The sequence below is a fragment of the Carex rostrata genome, chromosome 12, assembly GCF_964058835.1.
Source record: "Carex rostrata chromosome 12, lpCarRost1.2, whole genome shotgun sequence".
Classification (NCBI taxonomy): Eukaryota; Viridiplantae; Streptophyta; class Magnoliopsida; order Poales; family Cyperaceae; genus Carex; species Carex rostrata.
Window position 1 is genome coordinate 936,797 of NC_135929.1, and position 27,747 is coordinate 964,543.

Consider the following 27,747-nt stretch of genomic DNA (forward strand, 5'->3'; position numbering starts at 1 on the left):
AATTTACACATTCTGATTTTAAGTTTTAACACATTCCAGAGTTATATTTCAAGTCCTCTTTTTTTTTTTTTTTGTGAACTTAAAAACATGGACTTAAAATAGGTAACTCTGGAATGCTCGACCAAACACTAAGCGATAGTTCATGGTGAATTTTGCCTCCTGGAAGCACATCAATGCACTTTATATGAGTAAATGAATAGCTGATATTAATTAATTTATAAACCCCTTTTAGTAATGTTATATTTCGAACCTGTATACTCTTACAAGTTTTGGCGAGATGATAACTTTTGGCAGAGCCCCATACCTTCAAAATAAACAATCACACAAATAAAATAAAAAATTAGTGAAAAAGGAAAACCTCTCATTAATTTACTCCCACAGATGATAATCCTTAATTACCTAGAAAGCATATTGTATGGCAGAAGAAAGGGCCATCAATCATGCTTCTTTCTATATCTTATTATTGCTCTTATAAAACTAATTAAGCTCATAACCTCATGCATGACTTAATTCCTATACTTGGTACAATAAAGTACAAACTCTTCTCTATTAATTCTTTTACATATATATATATTATATATAGTGGGAATGCTATTCCAATGGCATCTACCTAGCTACAACCAAATAGCCCCTGCATTGTGAAGCATTGGCACAAGGTTACCACTCATGTGAAGTGACATGATGCTGTCAGTGGACCCCACCAGCTTCCCCCCAATGTAAACAGCTGGGATGGCCGGGCTACGCCCAAGAAGCTTAGCAAGGGCACATTCTATGTCCCTTCCCCTTGGATCCTTATCTAGCTCATGTACAGTGGTGTTTACACCGAGGTTGATGAATAGTCTTACAACAGTGTGTGACATGCAACACGAGCTCTTGCTGAACACCACAACTGCCCGTTGAGACGTTAGCTTCGTCACAGCATCCATATTAAAAACTTAGTATGATATTTGCCGATCGAGTTGCTCTTGCAGGGACTTTAAGTGAGGTGAAGCTGTTGATTTGGAGTTTATATATGTTGATATGAAACACTGAGTTATGACTTGCTTATATATATAAGGGGGGAAGGAGGAGGAATTAATTTCACAGATGAGAAGTCGAGACTCGAGACTCGAGACTCGAGAGTACTGTGCAGATTAATGCAACTATGCCAGGGAATAATTAAAGTGTCTTATTAAGATAATGCATGAAATATGATTATTCTTTTTTCAGGAGTGTGGTGGAAGTCCGAATATTTTAGATTTGTACGGTAAGATATTATTTAGTGAAATGGTCGCTAATTTTCAGATTTTATTGTTGAATAATGTTTTCACATGTAACATGTTTATTTTTTGTTGATGGTGTAACATGCAGCTTCATACAGGGTGGAGTCAATATTTTTATTAGAAATGGTGTACATATACAGTGATGAATATAATCTTCTCTTCATTATTTACAATAATTTTACGCAATGTTATTAGAATAGGACCGGACGTCGAACCGGTAAACCTTCGGGTCAACGGTTCATTGGTTGAATCAACGTATTAACTGGTTCGATCGCTGGATTTTTAAATACTTATATTTATAAAATATGATTATTATTATAAATAATTAAATATAATCATGTTTTCAAATAGAAAAATGCCTATAGTAGATATTACACTATAAAACTTAATTTTATAGATTAATAAAATTTCTCACGTAAATATAATAAAACTACTTATTTTATTAAGAAATGACAAAATATTTGCTTTAAGAAAAAAATACACAACATCCCAAAATTAAAAAAAAAAATGTACATATAAATAAGTTCAAGTTCACATAAAAGCTCAATTACATTCATGTTTTCAATAAAAAAAATACATTATTTTATTTAAAATATGATATCACTTCATTAACCAAGTTATAAGGCATAGTAGTTAAAAAAAAAAAAATTGTGCACACAGAAAGAATTGAAATAAATTGAGTAAAGGATCTTATTCAACTCTCTAGGCACTAGATTCTAGGTGAACATGGGACTCTTCTCTCACATTGGATGCTTAAAAGAAGATAACTCAATTAAACCGGGTTTTTTTTAAAATATTGTTTTGCGGTTTTCAATAAAAAAAATGTTAATTGAGTGGTTTTTTTCCGGTTCAACTGCTAAAACGATTCTTCAAGCGAACCGAACCGGACGGGTGACCGGTTTTGATTTTTTCTGATTGAACCGATCGGTCCGGTCCAGTTCTAATAACACTGATTTTACAGCTTGCATATGTATACAATAATTTAAATGTTGGAATTTTATAATACCTCACATGGGATAACTGATTAGAATAATACTCAAAACAAAACTTGGATATAAACATTCTACAAGTCATGTACAAATTTAGTTAAAAAAAACAGTTTGATAAAGCAGAGGCAACGAATGATACAGTATCAAAAGCCAATTAGCAACATAATACTTGCATTTTATAAATGACAACACGTACTATATTGAAGTCTACTCATCATACTAACAATTACAAAATTCTAAATTTTGTTGTTTACAAATAACTGATAAGAAAATTGTGGTCATTAGAAATGAAAAGTACTTTTATATGTTTATTTCAGAAAGCAGAAAGTACATAATTAATGTGGGGGAAAAAACCATATATCCTTCCCTTTCTGTAAGAAGTTGGATCGATGCTGCCGCTGGTTGGTATGTAGTGTGAGACTGAAGTCAATAAGGGTTTCAATTTTCAGAACACCCATAGCCCATAGGCTTTTCATTACTTAGTACAAACAAATAAGCATATCAGTCTGTACCAATACAAAGACCAGTACTACATACCAGTACACATATATAGGCCATACAAGTACAAAGACTTTTCATTCACATTAATTTAATTGGAATATATATTTGGCACTAGTTTATGACTTTATATATGTAGCTAGATAGATCTCCATAGACCATACTTCCCAATTTAGATGTTTTTTTTTTCATTTTGATATTGTTCTGCGCATCTTCCTGGGCCAACTTGACCCAAAAGCCACAAACAGATCCAAGTGCCATTTGGGCCTAAATACCTAGCTACCAAGTTTCATGATTCGCTGCTGCTTATTGTCTTTAAAGAATAAAATCTTATTTAAAATCAAGGGCTCAGAAAAGGAACCATGGGCGGTTCGCGGCATCACATATGATAAGATATATCTATTTGATTTTGACATGGAGTGAGAATGATGACGTGTCATGTATACAGAGGTGGAGGTATTTATGGCCTCTTCCTTTCCCTCCTGCCTTTTTACAGATTCTATTCACAAAGGATAGATAAGAATATATAATTAATTGTTTCAGCTCACCCATGCTGGGCGGATCCAGGATTTCCGTTAGGGTAGAGCACTAATCGGGTTCAAATAACTAATTGGGTTTAAACCCATTAACTTATTGGGTTTAAACCTATTAACTTATTGGGTACAATACTATATTCGTATATATGATCCACTTTTATAATAAGATAAAATCATACAAAGGATAAAAATAATTGTAAAATTGACATAGTTAAATTGTAAATTCCAATAATACATAACAAATAATGTTATATACATCATAAAATAAAATAACAATTAAGAAGTAAAGAAAATGCAAAAGGTTAAATTAATTCTTACATATCATAGAAGAGATGAAGGTTAATTATTGATTGAATGTTCTATTGATGAAAAGATGCCTTTACAAAATGTACGTCAATAGCCTTTTGATCTTTCTTAATTACACAAGATTTCTAGCCATTGGTATTTCCTTAATACACAAATTTTCTATGTTTGTTATTTCCATAATAAACATATTACACTTACAGGACAAATTTGAGTAGGTGTATATTCCTAAACAATGTGCTAATTAAAGCTGGTTAGCTGTTATTGGATCGGGTTGCTTTGGTAATCTTCAATATCTTCAACAATAATTAACAACCACATGTAACGTTTGGTCTAGAAAACACTTGTGGGCTTTGGTGAGTCTAATTGGGCTGAAATTGTGTAAAAGTTAAATGGCATGTGTAATAAATTTAATGGGTCCCACTGTCATAAACATCTTCTTCATTTTCTCCTTCTTCCCTTCATGATTTATCTTCTCCCGCTACTCAAATCTCAAATTTATTTAAACCAGATTTTCTTCTCTTAGAATAGGAACTGAGCCAAAACAAATCAAAACAAAGGTATTTTTGAGTTAGAGGTAGGCACTCTATCAAATTAGGGGTAGGCACATCAAAAAATTAGTACTAATTCTAAAAAAAAATTCAAATCCAGGGGTAGGCAAGTGCCTACCCCTGAGCCTACATAGATCCGCCCCTGCCCATGCATATATAGATTCCACGGTTTGATGCAACAGATAATTGATATTATTATTTAAATCTTTATTGCATTGGCTTTTCCAAAATTCATAGGTTAATATTTTAAACTGCAAGATGAAGCTTACATACAGGGACTGATTAAAGAGTATATATATTGATAATTTGAATGATATTATTAATTACTTTCTACTAAAGATTGCATGCACAATTTTTGTTTTGTTTTGTTTTGTTGTGTAAATGTTCATTACAAGTTCTTAATTATTTATAATGTGCATCGAGTTAGAGTGGATCCATACTTTTTGATTATAAGAGTCAAATGAGAATGCGGTTAATTATATAAAATTTTAATACTGCAAATGTAGGTCAATTTTACAGTACCCGTAATATTTTACTCTAAACTATATAGAAAATCATGTATAAGCATAAAAATTTTGAAAAAAAAAATAAGAGTCAATTAACCCCATTCCTCCTTAATAGTTCCGCCTCTACATTGAGCTAAAATTGACCCCGTTCTTCCTTAGTAGCTCTGCCTCTGCATTGAGTTACATTTCATTTTTATGCTCATGTTGATTTCAAACTAGACCATGCATAAAGAGGTGGTGGGCATGCATCAAATCCATTCAACATATATATTATGATATTTGGCGCCTTCCATATACAACAAACAGTCCTGCTTAAAGATTTCTTAGTTTCTACTTTCAGTTCCTAATAACTTCAGTCAACTCTAATATGCTACACGATACTATATATTGCAGAGAAATGGGAAATAAAATGTCTGTAATATGTACAGTTAGTTCATTACCGTACCAATGCCAATTATAGGTCTTAATTAAAAGACCAAATTATTTAGGAGTTGAGTTCAAATATCTTTATTTTTGGAATTCAAATCTGATGTTCTTTTTCGCTCTGCTTTTAGAGAGAGAAAGAGAGAAAAAAGAGAAAAAAAGAGAAGGAGAAAGAAAAAGAGAAGGAAAGAGAAAGAAGAAGAACATATTTGGATTTCTTTTTAATTTGTGTTTCTATCATCTCTTTATTTTTTCGTTTTTAATAATAATAACTATAAATATTTTATGTCAAAATAAAATTGTTAGATGTGATCTATATTATGTTATCTACTTGTTCATAAAAAAATATTTTTCACTTTTCTATTTTGGTTTTATATGAATCAATAACTTGAAAATTAATGTCCATAATTTATCCAAATTGACATATTTTTGCAAGCTCTTGGAGAGCTCTTCTGGTGTAGAACAACATCCGCATGCCCCAGACGAGACAGACTAGTCTAGAGGACATATGGTGCAAGCACTGCAAGTCCGGCCCTATCAGGCCATACCAAAACATGCACGGTGGGATCGATACGACGTGGGCCTCGGGCCTTTGAACTCTGTGGCGCGAGAGAAATAGAAGGGTCTTTCTCTCAACAAAACAAGGAGTGATATCTTTAATAAATGATACAGTTCTGGAAATTAAATACATCTTTGGCTCCAAACATGCTGAAGTAGGAGTACTCAGTATATAACGAGGGCGCAACGCGGAGACCATGCCATCGAGGATCTTTTGTGTATTTCTTAGTGTACTTTTTTACTTTATAATTGACCATGTAATTAGAGACTACCAGGTTCTGATACAGTAAATTACTTTTCTAATAATATTACAAATTGTTGGCTGGCTATTTGCCACGCACCAACCATTAAAAACAAATATTAATCAAAATAAAATCGAAATCTCATGATTTTTTAATTGTATGCGTAGAGAAAATAATATAGACATCAAACGGTTTTGTTTTGACATTTAAATTTTAAATTATTGTGATTTTAAAAATAAAAAAAATAATAGGGGCAAAAAAAATGGAGAATCTTCCTCAATATTTATTACATAACTCTTACCGGCATGTCAATGTAATTAAACGTTCAATATATATATGAACTTTATATGAGTAATTCTGTAATTAATGCTTGACCAAATACTAAGCGATAGTTCATCTATAATTAAGCACATCAATGCACTTTAATTATATGATCGAGTGAATGAATGTATAGTTTTGGCGATCGAGATGATAACTTTTGGCAGAGTCCGTGCCTTACAAACAATCACACTGAGAAAATAAATAGTACTGAAAACGGAAAATTTCTCTTTATTAATTACTCCCACCAATCCACTATATATGTAATTAGTACATCCTTTCCTAGAAGGCATATTAATTGTATGGCACAAAAAAGGGCCACCAATCATGCTTCTTTCTATATCTTATTATTGCTCGATCTCATGCATAAAACTAAGCTCATGATAACTTCATGCATGACTTAATTCCTATACGTACGTACGTAGTACAAACTCTTCTCTATTAATTCTTTTACACATATATATATATATAGTGGGAATGTTATTGCAATGTCATCTACAACCAAATAGCCCCTGCATTGCGAAGCATTGGCACAAGGTTACCACTCATGTGAAGTGACATGATGTTGTCCGTGGACCCCACCAGCCTTCCCCCAATGTAAACAGCTGGGACGGCCGGGCTACGGCCAAGAAGCTTAGCAAGTGCCCGCTCTATCTCCCTTCCCTTTGGATCTTCATCTAGCTCATGTACAGTTGCGTTTACACCGAGTTCAACGAATAGTCTTACGACAGTGTGTGACATGCAGCACGAGCTCTTGCTGAAGACCACAACTGCCCGTTGAGACGTTAGCTTGGTCACTGCATCCATATTAAAAAAATTGTCGATGGAGTTGATCTTGTAGGAAATTAATTTTAAGTGAAGTGGAGTTGAATTGGAGTTGAATTATGTTGATATTAAAAACTGAGTTATGACTTGCTTATATAGGGGGGAAGGAGGAGGAATTTCACGGATGAGAAGTCTAGACATGTGTAGATCGATTAATGCAACTATGCCAGGGAATAAATAAAGTGTCGTATATATTAAGAAATGGATAATCCATGAAATGATTATTCTTTTTTCAGGAGTGTGGTGGAAGTTGGAATATTTTAGATATGTACGGTAAGATATTATTTAGTGAAATTAATGGTCGACAACGTACTTTTGGGTTTTATCATTGAATAGTGTTTTCACATGTTTATTTTGTGTTGATGCATGGTGTACCTTACAGCTTCATATAGGGGCGGATCCAGCTAAGATTTCTAATTAATAGAATTAATGAGATAAAATTTTAGGATGAAATTAATGCAATTTTATAATTATTTTGAATATCAAATATATGTGTTGAATTTTGTTCTGAGAAAAAAAAATATATATATATTACTAGCTAGCTAGAAGAAGCATTCTTGGATTTGATTTATTGGATAACCTAAAATCGGACAATGATTTGAAGTCAAGTCAGTCAGGATTCGACACAATCTGATCCGAACATAATCGATCCTCCCAATTGTCATCTCTAGCTATAAGGAAACAATATGCCATGCCGGCATGCCCAAAGAAAAGCCAAACTAACTATATATATATATATATATATGAGTAAAGCTAGCGTGTGACATGCTCACCAAGAAAGTTTGGTGAGCATAACTCCAAAAGTATATCGGATCGATGTCAAATGTCAAATCCAAACCGTTGAAATCCATGTACTTCATGAGTGATGCATATACATGCAAAATTTTAAAAGTTTCAAGTTTATTTGCTACACGGTCAAGTGGTCAAAAAAATAATAAAAATTGAACATATAAAATAACTTATAATAAAATGTTCATTTCTTTGACCACTTGACCGTGTAGCAAATAAACTCGAAACTTTCAAAATTTTGCATATATATGCATCACTCATGAAGTATATGGATTTCAACGGTTTGGATTTGACATTTGACGTCGATCCGATATACTTTTGGAGTTATGCTCACCAAACTTTTTTGGTGAGCATGTCACACGCTAGCTTTACTCATATATATATATATATAGGGTCTGTCTAAATTGCTGCTGGCAGCATTTCGGCAGAGGTGCTGCCGGAGCTATATTTAGCCATGTGATGTCCAAACAACAAATCCAAACCGTTAGATGTTTAATCTATATATATATATATATATATATATATATATATAGGCTGTGGCTAATTTGCTGCCGGCAGCATTTCTGCCGGCGGTGCTGCCACTGTTTTTTCTATTTTTTGATGTTCAAACGATAAATCTAAACCGTTAGATGTTTAATCTATATTATAATCTACTTGGAGACCAAATTTTACATTTTTTGGAATTTTTTTACTATATATTAAGCTGGTTTGAAAACCGCTGATTTCAATGCTGCAGAAATTTACTGAAATCAGCGGTTTTCAAACCAGCTTAATATATAGTAAAAAAATTCCAAAAAATGTAAAATTTGGTCTCCAAGTAGATTATAATATAGATTAAACATCTAACGGTTTGGATTTGTTGTTTGGACATCACACGGCTAAATATAGCCCCGGCAGCACCTCTGCCGAAATGCTGCCAGCAGCAATTTAGACAGACCCTATATATATATATATATATATATATATATATATATACTCATTACTCAATCCGAGACGAAACAAATTAAATTGAACTGTCCGAATTAAGCCTAATTAATCCGACCCAATCCGAAATCTGTAGTAATTAATAATTCGAAATCAAACTGACATGAACTTAATCCAATCTGTCCATTTTTCCTCAAAAGTGTGAGACAGGCATTCAATATATTAATTGATTATGTATATGTGTGTTATATATATGAGGTACGTGTATCAAAATTTCGAAACTAGAATTCATAAGATTAAAAAGGATATATACAATATATATACATGTCAAAGATATCTTCTTTTCTATCATGTGTCCAAGATGATGCATGCTGGCTCAAAAGAGCATATATACCAGATGATGCAACTTGCATGGCCGTACAAGCAGCTTACTATTGTTTTTTTTTTTTTTTGAATTCTCGTCCATCCCCAGCCGACTGTCACATATGGGGACTTAATATAAAATATCCAAAAGTGTAGGCTCTATTAAGAAAAATAAATATTAATAAATATATACTTTTGTGAATTTTATGTGCAGGAATCACATATATGGTAACACTTCATTAACGGATGAGCCCCTATCAATTGTTAATATAGGCTCCATATTAAATCTTATATATTCACCATTATAAATAAAATATGTTAGAATATGTATAATAATATTAGTTGTATATGTTTGATTAATTTTGTGAGTATAATTAAATTTATCTACATGTAAAAGACATATCTTAACACTTATGTATGAGTTACAGTGATTTTATGATCGCAAACGAAGTCTATATTGAGGAATTATATTGGTGGAGTCCACACATATACTATTTAGAAGGATATAGAAAATATCAAATCAAATAAATTAATATGCATATTTTTAGATATTTTTGTAAAATTGATTATATTCCAGTTACTTCATGTAGTGTTCCTGTTGAGAATTAATAATGAAGACATTAAACTTTAATTAATCATCAAGTTCTGAATTATGGATTTAAAGAATTAAAGTCCTTTAAGTCTATTTAAGATGGTGAAAGTTTCAAATTAATTGGAGAAGTTATGGCTGTTTAAGTAAAGCAAGCGCAGTTAATATATAATTCCTTCCTCTTTAATTTTCAGCTCTTTTTTTAATTACTTCGATCCGTTAGCTGCGAACTAAAAATTATGTTTACAGAGAACTGAAAAGAACTTTTATATATATATTTATTTCAGAAAGTCATCCAGCTTTATGTAGGAAGTACATAATTAATGTGGCAAAAAAAAAAAATATATGATATATCCTTCCCTTTCTAGCTCTATGTAAATATATGTCGCCCTTTTCCACATGATAACATACTATACATCGATCTGTACTTTATTGCCTCTTACTTAATTAATTAATATACATCCTCCTGATAGTTGTACTGCTACCCAATTGCACCTATACCCAAATAGCTCCCGCATTGCGAAGCATTGGCACGAGATTGCCACTCATATGAAGAGACATGATCCTGTCGGTGGAGCCCACCAGCTTTCCCGCAATGAAGACAGCTGGCACAGCTGAGCTATGCCCAAGAAGCTTAGCAAGTGCTCTCTCTATATCCCTCCCCCTCGGATCTTCGTCCAATTCATGCACATTCGGGTTTACACCGAGATCGATAAACAGCCTTGTAACGGTGTGCGACATACAGCATGAGCTCTTGCTGAAGACCACCACTGCCCGTTGTGACGCTATCTTTGTTACTAGATCCATATTTGTCAATTACTTGGATGGAGAATTCCCGAGCTTCTTGAATAGGGAAACTTAATTAAGCAAGTGAATTTGAAAGTACGTTAACGTTGCTTTTGAAATTTGAGGTGCATTTCAAGTTTCGATGATGATTTGATTTTATAGGGCAAGGGGTACGTTCAGCAAGCTGTACTGCTGTAGAAATAGTGTGATTCCAGCAAGAGATCGATTGGATAGTACCAAACTAATTAATGCATGCGATTCATAGGAATAAAGTGCATGTCCAATGGGTAATGGGCAATGCGCACACACATATATATATATATATATATATATAGAGTTAGGCTGGGTGCTATGGATAGCATAGTGGCCTCTATGCTACGGCTCAATATTTGAGTTTTAAAAATTCAAACGGTCGATCCGAACCGTTCATCTTATTCTCCATATTAATATCTGCTTGGAGACCAAATTTTATAATTTTATGAATTTTTTTACTATTTATTAAGCCACTTTGAAAATCGCTAATCCAACGGTTTTACTGTTTTGTGCAGCCACTGTTGGATCAACAATTTTGTAAAATACTTAATAAATAGTAAAAAAATTCAGAAAAATGTAAAATTTGGTCTCCAAGCAGATATTAATATGGAGAATAAAATGAACGGTTCGGATCGACCGTTTGAATTTTGAAAACTCAAATATTGAGCCGTAGCATAGAGGCCTCTATGCTATCCATAGCACCCAGCCTAACTCTATATATATATAGATGGGATCTTTTCCAGATGGAGAGATGAAATTAATTAACTTAATTTGAATATTAGTTCAGATGACAACATGTTGAATTAATATATATATATATATATATATATATATATGTGCAAATAGTTGAATATGTGTATAATTTAATGTCACTTTGACACGCTCATAAATAAATTAAACAGTTAAACGTACACAGAATTTTCTGGACACATCCATGCATGCATGCTCATATATATATATATATATATAAAATTTAATTAGTTGATTTAAAGTAACTTCAAATGTACGCTAGCAAGAATAATATTTAATTTAATTACAATTCTTTATTAAAAAGTTGAACACAGAACTACTTTGTCAGTGAGAGAACCTCTTGAGGCATCAGAAATCTATATCTATTTGAGATGAGGCAAGAAAAGGTGATGTGGTGGATGGCCATATCATTGGCCTGATCTTCTCTGTCGTGTTTTTTCATAGAATATTCTAACACACAAAAGAGGATAGCTGATAATAGAAATGTCTTTCAACCATGGCCTGTCCTTCCGAGTAAGATTGTGCCATCTCACAAATTAATTAATTAATGTATCTATCATATATATATCATATAGTAATGTCGACTTCTCCTTTCAAGAGTCCAAGGGCCATGTACACATAAACTCATAAAAGATCTTTCAAGAATTCTTGTATAGAGTATTATTTTGAATTATTTAAATACAAATACGTATATCAAACAGTATCTAAATACGTATATGTGACCATGAATGATCAGAATATATTTTTGAAGGTCAGCAGACAATTACCGACCGACAATATAGAGTTTGACTAGTATAACATCAGTGTCATTTCAACCTATATAACACCAACTCTAAAACCTATCAAATCGACTTCAAACGGTGAATCAAAACCGTTCAAACCGATCTACTTCATTAGTTGTGCATTTACATGCAAAATTTATAACTTTTCAAATTTATTTAGTATTAAGTCAAGCGGTCAAATGTGTGAGTTTTTAAGTTAATTTAATGCATTCATTTTTCAATATTTTTACCGCTTGATTTGATACTAAAATAACTCGAAAATATAAAAAAAAATTGTATGTAAACGCATCACTCATAATGTAAATTGGTTTGAACGGTTTGGATTAGTCGTTCAAAGTCGATTTTATAGGTTTTAGAGTTAGTGTTATATAGGCTAAAATGACACTGATGTTATATTAGCCAAACTCGACAATATATTAACTAAATTTTTTAATAAGTATTAGAGATTTTAGTAAGAGCATATGGAGCCGAATTAGGGCTATACAAAATTGTTCAAACTCGCAACTCGCTTTAATTCGCTCATTTACAGCTTGAGTCAGTTTCAACTCGAGTTGGCAGACTCGTTTAATAAATTAGCTGAATTTGAGCATAACCCAACTCGCTCATTTATAACTCGAGTTACATAATATGAATTTGCTGGTCCTTATGTACCAAGTTGTTGTATGCAAAATATATTGTTGGATTCTAAGTTGTTGTTTGCTTTGAGTTGACCTATTATCTATGCGTTAGATTGTTTGTATTTAGATAAACTATTACTAGGCAATTTCAATTGTTTGTGTATAGATAAACACATTCTAGTGTATAACAATATCTAAGAACTTGACTGGTTAAACGAGTTGCAAGTTAACTCGAGTTGATAACGAGCTGAATTTGAGTTGGCTCTACAGCTCGTTATTACCATTCCAACTCGAGTGACTCGCTCGTTTATTAAATGAGCTGAGTATGAGTGGGTAACTCGCTCAAACTCAGCTCATTTACAGCCCTAAGCCGAATTGATATCATCATCTAATTAACTAGGGCCCTGCTATATCTTCCACATCAGACCATACTAAATTCATATAAAAATTAGAATCCTAGATCTAAATTTTAAATTAGATCAATCTGGTTTGTTTATTTTAAATCGGACGGTCTGATCAAAATAGTAGGGTCCTACTTTTCTTTTGAAAAAGTAATAGAGATACGGCTTCATGTAGGTCCGGCCCTGGTGGGAAGACACTTGCTCCTTTTAGTTTAAAATTAATTTTAAAATATGTTTATGAAAGTATATATACATGTAATAAGATATAATTGTACAAATTAATATCTTTATCCCATCCCATCCTATATATATATATATATTCTTTATGCTGGGTCCGCCTCTTAATTTTAGAATATCAACGTGATCAATGAAGTATACTAAATGCACATTTAATTATTACTTCAATATGAAGTACTTCAATATTAATTTATCCAGTAAATTAAGTATCATTAGAAGACCTATATATAAGTTCCTTCATGCACATAAGATCCATCTTCCTATTGTGTTAAAGTATTGAAAAGCGCCTGCCAGGTCGAAATTTAAAATCTCGGACATCCCCTTAATTATATACACCTGAGATAAAATTTCAATTTATTTTCTTTCAGTTAATTAAGCAAATAACATTTTTGATGCACACAAAGAATTAAGGAACAAAACGATTATGCCTTTGCTCGGTTCTCAACCAAATAAGCTCAAATAGGTTTTCCTTCATTAATTTATTCCCAAAAAGTAGTCCAAATTAGTTAGTTTCTGAAGTACTATGTGGGCACAAAAAACCCCACAAAAACTAATTAATTCCTCTCTCTATAGCTTGTTCAGCATTAATTAAAAGCCTGCTACATATATAGAGTTCGATCGATCACAATACAATAAACTCCAAATATGTATATAAATTGTATTCGATCTCATGAGATGATCTACACCCATATAGCTCCAGCATTGCGAAGCATTGGGATGAGATTCCCACTCATGTGAAGGGACATGATCTTGTCAGTGGACCCCACCAGCTTCCCTCCAATAAAAACGGCTGGCACGGCTGGGTTACGCCCGAGAAGCTTAGCCAGCGCCCGTTCCATCTCCCTTCCTCTTGGATCCTCATCCAGTTCATGCACAATTGGGTTAACGCCAAGATCAATAAATAGTCTTGTCACGGTGTGTGACATGCAGCACGAGCTCTTGCTGAACACCACCACGGCACGTTGCGATGCTAGCTTTGTTACTGCATCCATCTTAATTAATTTCAACAGGATTTCGAATTCTTCTTGCTTAATTTGACAAGTTTAATTAAGGATGTTGAAGTAGGTTTTGTAATTTTGTGTGCCTTGTATGTTTGAAGGATGGTTTGCTTTTATAGCTAGGGAGAAGGGGGAGGGGTTCTTAGATAAGACTTACCTTTGTTGTTTGATTCTAACTGTATGGATTGGTGCCACGTATTGAGGGGAATAAAGTTGTCACTAGAAATGGATAATGTATAGGTCATTTCAGATGGATGTGTGGAATTGGAATATATATAATTAATTGGAATGGCAACATGCATGCATGTACCAATAATTTTAACTGTTCAGTATTATTGAATAATTAATTAACGGTTTGATAAAATATATATGTTGTTTTGGTGCATGATATATACTCTTTTCTGTCTACCTCAAATAAATTCTAAGGCTTTGTATAGATTTAAGTAATGAGCTGAAATGCTGAATGATATATAAAATAAAATTTTATTACAAGTATATATATATATATATCGATGTGAAACTTGTTAATCTTTTTCACTAATTTAATCGGATCGTTTTTTTTGTATATGCAACGTATGTTTTCTTAGCACATGAACAGGTGTAAAGTATGTCAGGTAGGCAGGTAGGATTCATATATTCATTGGGACTTTTATGAGTAGAGCTAGGGTGTTCTTAAGTTTACCAATTTTTTTGGTGAACTGATCAAGTCTAAAACTCATTAAATCGGCTTCAAATGATGAATCCGAACCGTTGAAATCCGCATACCTTACGAGTGATGTGTCCACATTGAAAAATTTAAACATTCAAATTAATTTAGTATAAAGTCAATTGGTCAAAAATCGTTCAATAAATAAATGCATTAAAATTAATTTATTAATCTTCTAATTTTGACCGCTTGACTTTATACTAAATTAATTTCAATGTTTAAAATTTTTACATGTAGACGCATCACTCGTAAGGTAGGCGGGTTTCAATGGTTTGGATTCGTCCTTTGAAGCCGATTTGATGGGTTTTAGACTTGAGTTCACTAAGAGGCTTGGTGAACTTAAGAAAACCCTAGTTCTACTCGGGACTTTATATATATATGTGTGTGTGTGTGCGTGTGTGTGTGTGTGAGAAATAATGTAAGAAGACAAAGTGTACAAGATATATATACATAAGAATATATTTCAGAGTTGCATTCGAAATTACATTAAATACTTCGTCACACATATCATTAATTCATGCTCGAAACTGTTTTCATCTAATCAGTTTAATTAGGCTGCTGACTTGCTTAAATTAATATTGGTTCCAATTGCAAAGTCTAGTTCTTTTGAAATTGAGTGGAGATCAAATAGTGGTGGAATCCCTAGCCCAAATCTCTGGTGCTGGTTATCTTATCTGCAAAGAATCTAACTTTAATCCAACAAGAGAATAACAAATAAAAAAATTAAGTAGCTAGCGAGGTCGCTTCGCAGCATCTCATGTACTCATGAATATATTTGATATGAGGCACATACCTCATCAATAGCTTCTAGTTAGAAAACAAAAAATTATAAGAGCACGAATACTGTTTTGTTTATATTTTTAATTATTTAATTAAAGCTTTTTATCGATTCGAAGTGCAATTGGAGAAGAATAAAAAAAAAGCTTCAGTTGTATGGAGCCATTAGAGGAATAAATTTGTTCTCTCGTTTTAGCTAATATTATTCATCCATTTATTAATATTGCGCACAGATGCCCTGTTTTCCACTTTTGGAAAAGGAACATGTAGTTTGGGCTAAGTAGTGTGAAACATTTTCAAATTAAGAAAAATAATCAATTTAATGAGTTTTTTTTTTGTCAGAATAAACTAATATTTAAAATTTCAAAAAATTAACAACATGATGCCTAAAATTGAATGTGCACCAAAGGCATATTTATGTGCATTCATATATATGTAGTTCATACTGAAATGCATGTATTTAAACAGGCCACAGCACATGTTACATTTCAATTGATACGTACAAATTAAATTATTTTTCCATTATCAGAAATTAAGTATGCGTTGAAAAACCAGATATGTACCAGATTTGTCAAACTTTTAGAAATAGAAAGTAGAAACATTAGTGTTATTAATTCATGAATACCGCATATGTAGGGAAAAAAAAGTGATATTATAATTAGGTTAACTTTGATGACAGTACCCAACTCCCTGGTGTTAGAATTAATGCATGTGCATTGGCTTAGACTATTCTACTCGATCTGCACAACTTCATGTGATAAGCACTTCCAAAATCCAAACTAGCTAGTTAGCCTTAAGAAAAAGCATGCACTTGCAAAATATGTGTAATAATTTCATAAGCAAAATAAGCATCCTGGAGTTGACTTTTGCATTCTTGATTATAAATATTAATTAGATAGCAAAGGAACCTTTCCAATATTACTTGATACATTAATTTATTCCAATCCAGAAGATTCCAACTCCACTCCAAATAACAACCCGGCCAGCTAGAACAATTATCCACTTCTATATATCATACATATACTTTATTCTTATGCATATGTGGCAGTGAATCTACAGTGCTAGCTAGAATCACACTACCAATCACTAGATCTTCTGGCGCTTATATAAAGCAAACCAACCCCTTAACTTTAAAACCAACAATCCATCAAAATATATATCTTTACAAGAACTCCAAGCAAATATATAACATCCATCGATCCTTCAGAAAAAAAAAAAAATTAATGGATACAGTGACAAAGTTGGCAGCTCAACGCGCGGTGGTGGTTTTCAGCACGAGTTCATGCCCCATGTCTCACACTGTCATTAGACTTTTTATTGAATTCGGTGTAAATCCAACGGTATATGAGTTGGATAAGGATCCGAGAGGGAGGGAGATCGAACGGGCGCTTTCTAAGCTTCTTGGGCGTACTCCGGCCGTGCCAGCTGTCTTCATTGGTGGAAAGCTGGTGGGCTCCATTGAGAGTGTTTTTACACTCCACATGAGTGGTAGTCTGATCCCAATGTTAAAAAATGCAGGAGCTATTTGGGTCTAATGCTACCTCTATGTGTCGTCTAATCTTTTTGCAATTTAATTAGACAATAATTAATTAATAACACTCTTTTTTTAAGTGTAACAAAGTATCTTAATTTAGAGGCTAGTAAAAGCTTGTATGTGATCTTTAATTTCTGATGTTTCTTGTGTATGTGCTACAGTGCCAGTGTTTTTTTTTCCTTTTTTAATTTCCTTTTCTTGGGTATATAATTGGAAAGAATAATTAAATTAATGAAGTACAAAACCATACGTGGAACTGCCATTTTATTTTATTCTGAGACGATTATATATAGAGTCCGTTCAACATATATAATCGTCTGCAAAACCATACGTGGAACTGCCAGGTAACAATCTGCTTTGTAATATGGCGTGAAAGATGTAGAAGAATTTTCAGAGAAGAAGAAAAGGCAATTCATTTACTAATGCAAGAAATCTGGACTGAGTTCAGAAGTTGGTTTTGAGAGGGAGCATGGGAATGAAGCTCAGATGATGCTAAACTCCCTCATTCGCACTACAGTCAGCAATCAGCTTTCATTTTAATTTAATTTTACTTTCATCTTGTTTTTATTTACTTTTATTTTCTCTGCATTACTACATTTAAGTCTTATTCCAATTGTAATAAGCCCTTGGGCATACACTGAAAAACATGACACCACTGGTGTCAGGATTAATGAAACTTGGAGGCTTGACCTCCACTTTTCTCTCAAAAAAAAAAAAAAAACATTCTTAATTGCCAATTATTTTAATTTGCTAAACATATGTTCTGATCGATGCAAGTTTCATAAGCTTTAATAATATTTAACCAAATTGTATCATCGCCTTTCGCGACCAGCAGTCTTACAGGAACAAATATAACACGTATTTGCTCATATATTATGAACTAAAAGATTTTATATATAAGTTGTTCTCCTAGAACTAGAGGTATCTAGATGCACCTTTGCTTTATGTATATATGTTAAAACACCTTTATTTAATTCCTTAAATTGTTTAATTATTATAGCATTGTTAATTACAAGCTCCAATATAATTAGTGACAAATATTCTTAATTCACCCAATTTTGATAATCTTACGATTCAAAAAGTACTATATGATGGGCATATATATATATATATATATATATATATTACTTTTTCTCACTTATATATAGGGGCGGATGTAAGGAGCAATGGGGGTAATTTTTTTTTTTTTTTTTTTGTATTTGTGTGTAATTTTCTATATAATTTAGTGTAAAATGTCATGGTCTTGTTAATATGACTCTTATTCTCTACAAGAATTTTTTTGAGCCCCACAGATCGAAAGTCTGGCTCCATCCATGCTTATATATTGTTATTAACTAAACAACTTATCCTAATTTAATTTGTACACAACAATATAATATTACAGTATATATTAACTTAACTCTTTTGTAATTATCGTTTTGGTGAGTAAAATAAATATCGTTAATCGTCGCTAATTTTTATGAAAGATATATATTATTGTCAATGAAAACAACATTTCTCTTTATTTTTTCATGGTTTATTAAGGACCAAATTTATGTTAACATCAATATATTCACCATATATAGAATGGGTAGAAGTTTAAAGGGCCTTACGTGTAAGCCAAAATTTTGCAATAAATAAAGGTACATACTCCCTTTACAAATTAAATTACACCTAAATTAACGAATGTTTAATATGCGCTTAAGAACACAAATAGTAGGTCGTCAACTATTTTTTTCTCATATATTTATTGTATATTATATTTGTTCGTTGGATCAAATTAATTAAGGTGGAGGTGTTGAAAAAATGCAAGACTTCCAGAATGCATGCAAAGCTCATAATTAGTCATCAATATTACGAAATGCAGCATATCGTAATAATCTTTCAAATGCATGCAAAGCTCATAATTAGTCATCACCATTACAAAATGCCAAACTTTTAGCAAGTAGTAATTAAATAAGCGCGCTTTTAAGTACATATATATCGCTTATGCTAACCACTGGAGCTTACAGTATTTAATCATAGTATTAATTATCTGGCAATTACAAAAATGCCAGATTTATATGTAACTACTATACATGGTTAGCATTGCAAAGACTTAATTCCGATCGATCGAGTACACATGAACTATTGTTATTGTAATTTTATTCTATCTTTCCTAGTCAGTTTTGCATATTAATTATAACATTTACAGCCAAATGGCACCGGCTTCACGAAGAAGAGGAACAAGCTTCCTAGCAAGGTGGAGTGACATGATTACCTCTGTTGAGCCGACCATTTTACCAGCAATGAAAACTACTGGCACCGGCGACTTGTGGCGGCCTGTGAGGTGTACAAGTGCTTGCTCCATCTCTTTGCCCCATGGCTCCTTGTCCAGCTCATAAACAGCAGCATTCACACCCATTTGAGAAAAAAGCATCTTGATTGCATGGCACATGCAACATGTACTCACACTAAAGATCACCACTGCCCGTTGTGACGCTAAGTTCATCACCTTATCCATTTTGTAAGCTTAAGCAGTTAAGCTAGCTAATGTATTTATAGAGTCTCAGAGGGGATTTAATTAATTGTTCAGGTGCTCAAGTTGAATATGTAAGTTGTAGATGCCACCATTATATATAGGCTCCGCTCAAGGAAGTGATCAACAGAGGCCAATTTGTGGATCAACATAGTGTCAGTAATCAGGTCATGTTCACTGTACTGGAATATTGGATGTTCTAGTAGATTTTATTCTTTCATGTCCGACTACCTTCTCATCATATATATCATTATCATGACGATAATCTTGACATGTTTACTCAACTCTGGATTTCCTGTTGCCAATTCCACGTACTGCACGTACTATTGTTTGTGAACAGGAATTAATTGTAGTACCACGTACGATCAAGATTAACCATGCATGGAAATCTGGTTATATATTAATTGTACATGTTAGGTTCTTCTTTTTCAATAATTATAACTCATCTAACATGACAAGTCTGCTTAATTTACACTGCCACAATCAGTAATTAATGGATGCTAAAAAATAATACTATTATCTTTTGGTGAGTTCATAATGTGATAGTATATATACTACAATCAACGTTAGTTAGGATCAAATCAAGCAGTGCATTTTTTTAGATAAAATTAAGGGTTAAAAATTTTAAATTAAAATATTTACAAGAGATTTCCAACCTAATTTTGAACATGCTATATATACATCACAGGCGGAGAACATTGCATTTGCCACTAGACTAAAAAGTTAATTAAGCATGCAGTAAATTAAAAAAATTAAAATACTCGAGATGTCGCATGTTCGAGATCCAGCTAAAATATTTTAATTTTTAAATTTAGAAGCTTGATTCACCTGTTTTATCTCAAAAACATATATTAAAGTACCCAAAAAAGAAGAGGACATATATATAATTAATATAGGTTGAGAAATCAGAGATGCTTATTAATTGTAAATTTGATAAGGTGCTAGAGATTCGGTGCTTTTTTGGATGCCTATTTTTGGTAATGTTATCAATTTGCTTCCATGCGTCTTACAATATAAATAATATACTTACAACTTTCTAAAAAGCACACTACGTACAATTTTATTAATAAAATGATTGGTATGAAGAACCAATCTTTGGTCCGATCTATTAAATATGATATCTATATGAAAATATACTTAAAGACTAAATTTTATATTTTTAGAATGTTTTTACTACTTGTAAATTTTAGATATATGAAAAGTCGATACTTCTGAATGGTCAAGAATTTTTAAATCTCTTGAAGACATATTAATTAGTAAGAGTAGCTAGTACAAATTAAAGTTGCTGACACGAGGAAAAAGAAAACATGAAAACGGTTGCAACTTGTACGACAGAGGCAACAGGAGAGGTAGATAAAAATAAATGTGGCTATATATTTATGGAATAATACATACGTCAGACATGCACCATATTTCAATTGGATATAAGAGATAGCCTTATTTGTGTACAGGACTGGTACAAAGAACCATATTCTTATCCTTTCTGCGCTGGATCGATGGGCATATATGAAAAGTAAGAATAAAAACATGTCACTGACATTACGAGATAGATGCACACAGATATTGATATAGATGTAGACATGTGATGCCACGATCCAACATCGTTTTATCTACATCGATCGATTCACCAGTTATATACATATTATATATATTGTATTTCTTTAAAATATATATATATATATGTACGTAGCAAAAGAAATTAATTAATTAAATGCACGTAAAATTACAATAATGTTAACACCTCAAGCATAATTGAATAGGATTAGAGTATGCGAATTATGTGATGTCAGGATTCGACCTCGTTTGAGAGTTGCACCTGACATGCATAGATATTTTAACGAGGTCGGTGCCATTTGCCGATCTTGTAGAGAGATGAAGGAGAAATCTTCGAAGCATAGGCATAGGCATAGGCAGTGTACGGATAATGAGATAAATTCAATTCTTCCATATATATATATATATATATATATATATATAGCATCCTTTTTTTTTCCAAAAAAAATATTCAGTTCAGATATTACTTTGATTTACGGCATCCATTTGTTCACATAAATTACTCTTCTGTGGCGTGGAGCAAATTAAAACATGTTCTCCAAATTAGAGTAAAAAAATTATTTGCATAGCTAGTACAATAAAGAATTATTTTTGTTTTTACAAGTAATTTCAGTTAAAAGCTTCTGCAGTTAATTTTCTTTGATTGGTGTTGAACAAATTTTAAGTCAACCCTACCCCAATTTATACCATGAGAGATAATTTCAACATTTTTCTTTAATGTCATGCATATATTATTACTGTTATATATCCGAATATATCCGCTCTTTTTTTTATTATGATCAAATAATTTATATTTTTTTTTTCAAACTATAGGAACTTTCATGTGATAAAGCATGTCATTTTTCATTATATATAATTTTAGAGTTAAAAAAAATATTTTTATAGATATTATAAAAATTTAATTTATTCTGATATAACTCTATTAAGTATTATTTTTTTCAAAGCGAAAGGTAAGAGATGGACGGTCCTAGTAAATCAAAAAGCGGTCAAATTAAACGTGCATTTATCACTAGCACTAGGTTGTCTTTGGGAGTAAAATGACTAAAAGAATAACTCGGAATTAAAGTTATTCTTTTTGAGAGGCGATGATAAATTTTATCCCTAAATCATCCCTCTCATAGGCAGCTCTAGAGAATTCTATATATTAAGTAATGCCCCTTGGAAAGTCGAATGGACAATTATAAATTTTTCAGAAGAGAAGCATAAAAATAGACAATGTGAATATGTGATGCCTCAAGCCATTTGACTTGTAATAAAGTTGCCATTAATTGTCAATGCAAAGTGATGAGAAGCATCTCATTTTGCTAGACTAGGCTAGAGGTTTCTACAATTCTACTGTAACAAGATGTTTCAAATGGAACCTCCACAGAATCTTTTGCTCAAATCAACAAAAATCTGATCGGAGACTCATCATAAAGTTTCTTTAACCACAGCGAAGCAGATATGGTCATGAGATTCCCAGATAAGAACTTAAATTACACTGTACAAAGATTATCTAGTTCTGGCTGAATAATGGACATCTCCAGTGAAACGATGCTGACATCAATTATAACAAAATAATGTATAAACATTATTACATTCTGTCCAGAGAAATGAAATAGTTCAAGGCTCCGTAATGTACAATATATAATCACCACTAATTTCTCAAGTCAAGAACATATATAAGCATCGCAATCTTTTGCAAGTGAAAAATCCAAACGATATGGAACAGGTACACACGATCATTAGGTAAAATTAAACAATTCTACTCAGATACAATACTATAACAATTGTTGCCAAGATAAGGGCACTGACAATATTATGTTCAGCAATTAATCCCGACTGGTCAACTAGCTCAATAAATTATATCAAAGCAGCAAAAGAAGTGCGTGCTTGTTAATAAGCTAGTTAGATACTATTTTAGGGGGATTTATTGTCACTCAGCATGCTATTTATGGCTGGTTACAATAACTGCAACCATCAGTCAGATAAGAAGTCAAGACTCCCTACTTATACCAGGAACAAAGTAGCAAAGCAAACGGAAAATAAACAGGTGCAAAAGGTGAATAATAAACTGGACATTGCCAAAATTTATTCATATAATTATTCATGGCATGGATAAAAATACCATGCAGTTCATAATTACAAATTTAACAGACACATAAATTTTACCAAGGAAATTCATTACTTGTTCTTCTTTGGATATTCCCTTGCTCCAAATATTGTTGACCCGATTCTAACATTAGTGCTGCCCATTTCAATCTGCAAAATTAAATTATGTCAATGTATCTTGAATTCGGATAGACTGTGTTGGAAATGTCCTACAGGCCAAATTATATTGGGCCAAAAATTGGAACTTACTGCTTGTTCAAAGTCCGCAGACATGCCCATAGATAGCTCGCACTCCTCTTCTGCCATTCCCAGCTCTGCACAAACCTTCTTCCGGCAATCAAACAACATCTGAACAAAAAAAGGAGTCCCCAAGTGTTAGTCGTACTGTCTTTTTGTTTACTTCTGTATAGTTGCTCTGAAACAAGTTGAGAGCTCACTTTCTATATTATTTTTATAAAATAAACATGTTAAGACTAAATATGTTTATAGGGGGGAAAGGGATAAACTCAAAATAATTTAAAAATAACTAAAAGGCCAAATGGGGTGAAATAAAGGAAAAGCTCGAGTCTTAGTTTAGACTTTATTGTGTAATATTGGGAAGTTAATTGAAGCAAGGTTGGTATATTGAGGTTTCATTAGTGATCACTATGGAGTTGCAAATGTCTTGGTCAATGACCACAGAGTACAATCAAAATCTGAGCTTGAGGAATTAACCTGGAAATTTTCTGGGGTAGATGAATAGTCAAGCATCCCTATTGTCATTAGACCTGAAAAGATGAGATTTGAACAACCCAATTTCACATGCTTTGCTAGCTCCACACAACTTGATGGTTCCACCCCAAATTTGGCTGCAAAATACAAGCAATATATAACAAATGTAATCAAGCATATATTTTTTTGGAAATTTTTTACTATTTTTTTAGATTTATTGAAAATCGCTTTTTTTATGGTCCATATTTGTTTGAAAAACAACAATTTTCAAAAATTCTAGAAAAATAGTAAAAAAATTTAAAAAAATGTAAAATTTAGTCTCCAAACACATATTAATATGGAGAACAAGATGAACAGTTTGGATCGGTTATTTGGACTTTGAATCCGGTGATTTGTAGTCCAATGTACAAAAATGCCACTGCAATGTATGGTAGCCTTACTCATATATATATATATATTCCTATATATATATATATGATCTGTCACATAACATATTGCCTTAGGTCAAATAAGAATCACAATTTAGGCCATTTTATAGTATATGTTGATGAAAAATAAAAACATCATCATAGTAGCCACATATGTACCAACTGCCCGATGAAGAAATGACAGCTTATATCAGTTTTCTCCACTGAATAATTGACCAAACATGGTAAAAAATGTTTTTTGACAAAAGCTGTTCAGAGTTTAGACAGATCAACTAGTAATTAAAAATAAAAAATCAAAGGAGCCAAACCAGAAATCAAAAGAAAGAAGCATTCAAAATGTTCACATACTCACATTCTTCTCCACTGGTGTTTACTTGAACCAAAACCTTCAAAGGCTTCCTCCCCAAGCTTCCTACTACACGATCAAGATGGTTGGCTATCTGACAAGGAACAAGGATGAACAAAAGTTACTTCAATCACAACAAGTATCTGATAGCAACCGAAGTTACCAAACAAAATTAAACATCTATCAGCATAATTCACTTGCAATCAGGTAACAGAACAAAATTGGAAACCAAGTCAGTTTAATACCAATACTACAATGTTAGTTTATGCTTCTGGAGAAAATCAAACATACAGGCCTACATAAATCACAAGGCCATAATCAATCTGTAAAGGTAACCAACCTCAGTCAGGCATCATGACTGAAATATAGAAAAAAATGGCAAACAAAAGAAGAGAAAAGACGAGAGCAGTATGATTTTCATATTGTGGATGTTTTGACAGGATGCCCCCCCCCCCCAAAAAAAAAAAAAACCTAAGCTTCCTCCCATCCTTCAAAACAAACTGAATTTTAATTGTTTTTTAAATCAACCCCGAAGAAACTTTGACTATAGTATGTAAACCAATTTTAATTAAAGAATAGTGTACCTTTTCATCATCAACACTCTCAACCATGTAAAGGTTAGGCACTCCAGCTGCAACAAGAAGTATGAAGCGGTCATAATAACTTCCAACTTTCCTTTGGGTAGTACAAATTTACAAACACATAATAGCACATCCACCAATGATTGCAAATTTGGCCAGCGAGCCAATGTTTAGCAGTTTTGGCACCAGTAATCTTATTTGACAAACAAATAAGCCTTGGAAAGATGATGGGAGGGAGCTTTACGCAAGATCTTCATTTTTGACGTGGATCAATTGGCGGTACATCCTTTTCATCAGCAAGAGAGACCTTTTGTTCCTTTTTAATAATAGAATTTAGACCTTTCAAAGTGGTTTAGGTTCTTGGATTTTATTCCAATTTTTTTTTTTCCTGTCCCCTTCTTGATGTAATGAATAGCCTTTTAGGTTTATGAATCATTAGTGGGCAAATAACCCACTCAAAAAAAAAAAAGATAGCAATAAGAAGTTTCTTAATCATGTTATAAATACTAATGTCCAGCTCGCAATGAGTATTATTTCTATATTCTGTCAAGCAAGTCTAAATTATACATTGATACCATAAAAAGTCTACATAATTTATATAATTTGTTATCCCACAATAAAAAAGAATTAGGAAATTATATATAAGAAAACAAAACTTAGAATAATCCTACACTCTGAGATAAAGATGCGTTTCTATATCGTTAATTCTATTTTTGCAACATATAGTGCTAACTTAAGTGAGACTAGGTAACAAAATCGAATTTATTGGCGATATACTGACAACAACTTAGGCCTCATCTGATCAGAGTACATTTAATCACTTTCTAATGTTGTTTATCGGATGCTCAATAGATGTTTAACCGATGCCAATATTAGCATGGCAGGACATCAAATAGCCAACTAAGCCCAAAGAATGAATAAAAATTCATTTAAAATGGTATTGCCAATTTGGAGACATGAATAACGCAGATCTGCCAAAGAGAATTAAGATAAAACAGAAGAGGAAAATAGATGCATACATAATAATGCTTTTGCTTTGTTGCTCTGTAGGTTTCCAATAAAATGCCATTCAATATCCTCAGGAAGCTGTAAATCAAAAAGTAAAAAAAAAAAAATAATAATAAAATAAAATGGAACTTCATTTAAGTTTCTAAAGAATAAATCATAATTACCATATAACCTCGTTGTTTTCTTGCTTTAACAAGAAAAAAAAAATTACTTCCTCCAATTTTCACAAGATGCCCAATGATTTCTCCCACCAAGGACCATAGTTCAATGACCCCAACACCATTAATGGTTTTCTTTGATAGAAGAAACAAAGCAGTAAATTTAGATAGAAATCAGCAGATATCAGACTGACACCAGAATTAGATGTTTTCTTTTCTATTTATGACTACACAAGCAAATCTACTCTCCTTTTCTGTTTTTACTTAGACAAAAGTAAGACAGGGACTAGAAGGTTATAAATTCTAAAATCCCACCGCTGTTCTTACAGAAGCATAACAGTTCGATCATCCATTATGACGTAACCCGCAATAGTAACATGAAGGTTACAATCGCTAGTACCCAAAGTACACCGTAGCATTTTAGAGGAATGTCAGTCACAAGACTCACAACAGAGTGAGATCAAAGAGTCAATAAAATCAGTCATCAATCTCTCATCATGCATACAACAAAATAGCAATACCTGAGGGGCTTTCTCGATCATTTCCTGCACATAATTCTCTCCAAAAAAACGATGTCCGGTCGAATCGTAAACCGCCTTTATTAGAGAGACGGGTTTGGTCTTGCTTACGGCCACGACTCGAACCTGAGACAGCGAGCGGCCGGAGCGCTCCGCCGCCTGCTTCACGCGCGCCATGACCTCCCCCATAGCCACCGCAGCGGCCATCCCTGCCTCCATCGCCGCCGGAGCCGACATGAATGAAATCCTCTCTCTCTGAGACAGAATCTCGAGCCGATAGAAAGTACTCCAACCCCTTACCTCAAAATGAGTTTGAATCCGGTCCGTTCGTTATAAACCAGCACGAATCTTAAAATGCCTCTTCATTATAACGGACTGAATTAACCCGGATTTTGATTGGACGGTTTGGATTGAAAATCAAACGATAGACTATAGACTACCTCGGAGGTTCTGGAATCTTCCCTCCTGTGAATTGTATGACAATGACAAATAAATTATTTAAATTCGATTTAATAGAATCAAAAATTCATAATTTAAATATAATTCAGTTCTACAAGT

At 32.8% G+C, this 27,747-nt stretch overlaps 7 protein-coding genes across 7 annotated transcripts; 1 reads left to right on the top strand and 6 right to left on the bottom strand.

Moving 5' to 3' along the window:
- Positions 1-140: 140 nt before the first annotated feature.
- LOC144562980 (glutaredoxin-C1-like) lies at positions 141-926 on the bottom strand. Its single transcript, XM_078312351.1, has 3 exons — positions 622-926; positions 251-304; positions 141-159 (listed from the first exon to the last, which is right to left on the bottom strand). The coding sequence occupies exons 1-3, from the start codon at positions 924-926 to the stop codon at positions 141-143; spliced, it is 378 nt and encodes a 125-aa protein (XP_078168477.1).
- A 5,717-nt stretch (positions 927-6,643) lies between these two features.
- On the bottom strand, positions 6,644-7,030 carry LOC144563119 (glutaredoxin-C1-like). Its single transcript, XM_078312513.1, has one exon. The coding sequence runs from the start codon at positions 6,991-6,993 to the stop codon at positions 6,682-6,684; it is 312 nt and encodes a 103-aa protein (XP_078168639.1). The 5' UTR covers positions 6,994-7,030; the 3' UTR covers positions 6,644-6,681.
- Positions 7,031-10,050: 3,020 nt separating this feature from the next.
- On the bottom strand, positions 10,051-10,554 carry LOC144563187 (glutaredoxin-C1-like). Its single transcript, XM_078312602.1, has one exon. The coding sequence runs from the start codon at positions 10,481-10,483 to the stop codon at positions 10,172-10,174; it is 312 nt and encodes a 103-aa protein (XP_078168728.1). The 5' UTR covers positions 10,484-10,554; the 3' UTR covers positions 10,051-10,171.
- A 3,249-nt stretch (positions 10,555-13,803) lies between these two features.
- LOC144563108 (glutaredoxin-C1-like) lies at positions 13,804-14,340 on the bottom strand. The gene has a single exon (XM_078312499.1). It carries the CDS (start codon positions 14,272-14,274, stop codon positions 13,963-13,965), a length of 312 nt encoding a protein of 103 aa, XP_078168625.1. The 5' UTR covers positions 14,275-14,340; the 3' UTR covers positions 13,804-13,962.
- Positions 14,341-16,985: 2,645 nt separating this feature from the next.
- On the top strand, positions 16,986-17,469 carry LOC144563232 (glutaredoxin-C1-like). The gene has a single exon (XM_078312672.1). The coding sequence runs from the start codon at positions 16,987-16,989 to the stop codon at positions 17,296-17,298; it is 312 nt and encodes a 103-aa protein (XP_078168798.1). The 5' UTR covers position 16,986; the 3' UTR covers positions 17,299-17,469.
- Positions 17,470-19,213: 1,744 nt separating this feature from the next.
- LOC144563233 (putative glutaredoxin-C14) lies at positions 19,214-19,834 on the bottom strand. The gene has a single exon (XM_078312673.1). The coding sequence runs from the start codon at positions 19,777-19,779 to the stop codon at positions 19,465-19,467; it is 315 nt and encodes a 104-aa protein (XP_078168799.1). The 5' UTR covers positions 19,780-19,834; the 3' UTR covers positions 19,214-19,464.
- Positions 19,835-23,381: 3,547 nt separating this feature from the next.
- On the bottom strand, positions 23,382-27,503 carry LOC144562907 (Putative pyridoxal phosphate-dependent enzyme, YBL036C type). The gene is made up of 7 exons (XM_078312263.1): positions 27,193-27,503; positions 26,525-26,591; positions 25,509-25,555; positions 24,931-25,018; positions 24,154-24,287; positions 23,689-23,787; positions 23,382-23,589 (listed from the first exon to the last, which is right to left on the bottom strand). Exons 1-7 carry the CDS (start codon positions 27,424-27,426, stop codon positions 23,512-23,514), a joined length of 747 nt encoding a protein of 248 aa, XP_078168389.1. The 5' UTR covers positions 27,427-27,503; the 3' UTR covers positions 23,382-23,511.
- Between the last annotated feature and the right edge of the window lie 244 nt (positions 27,504-27,747).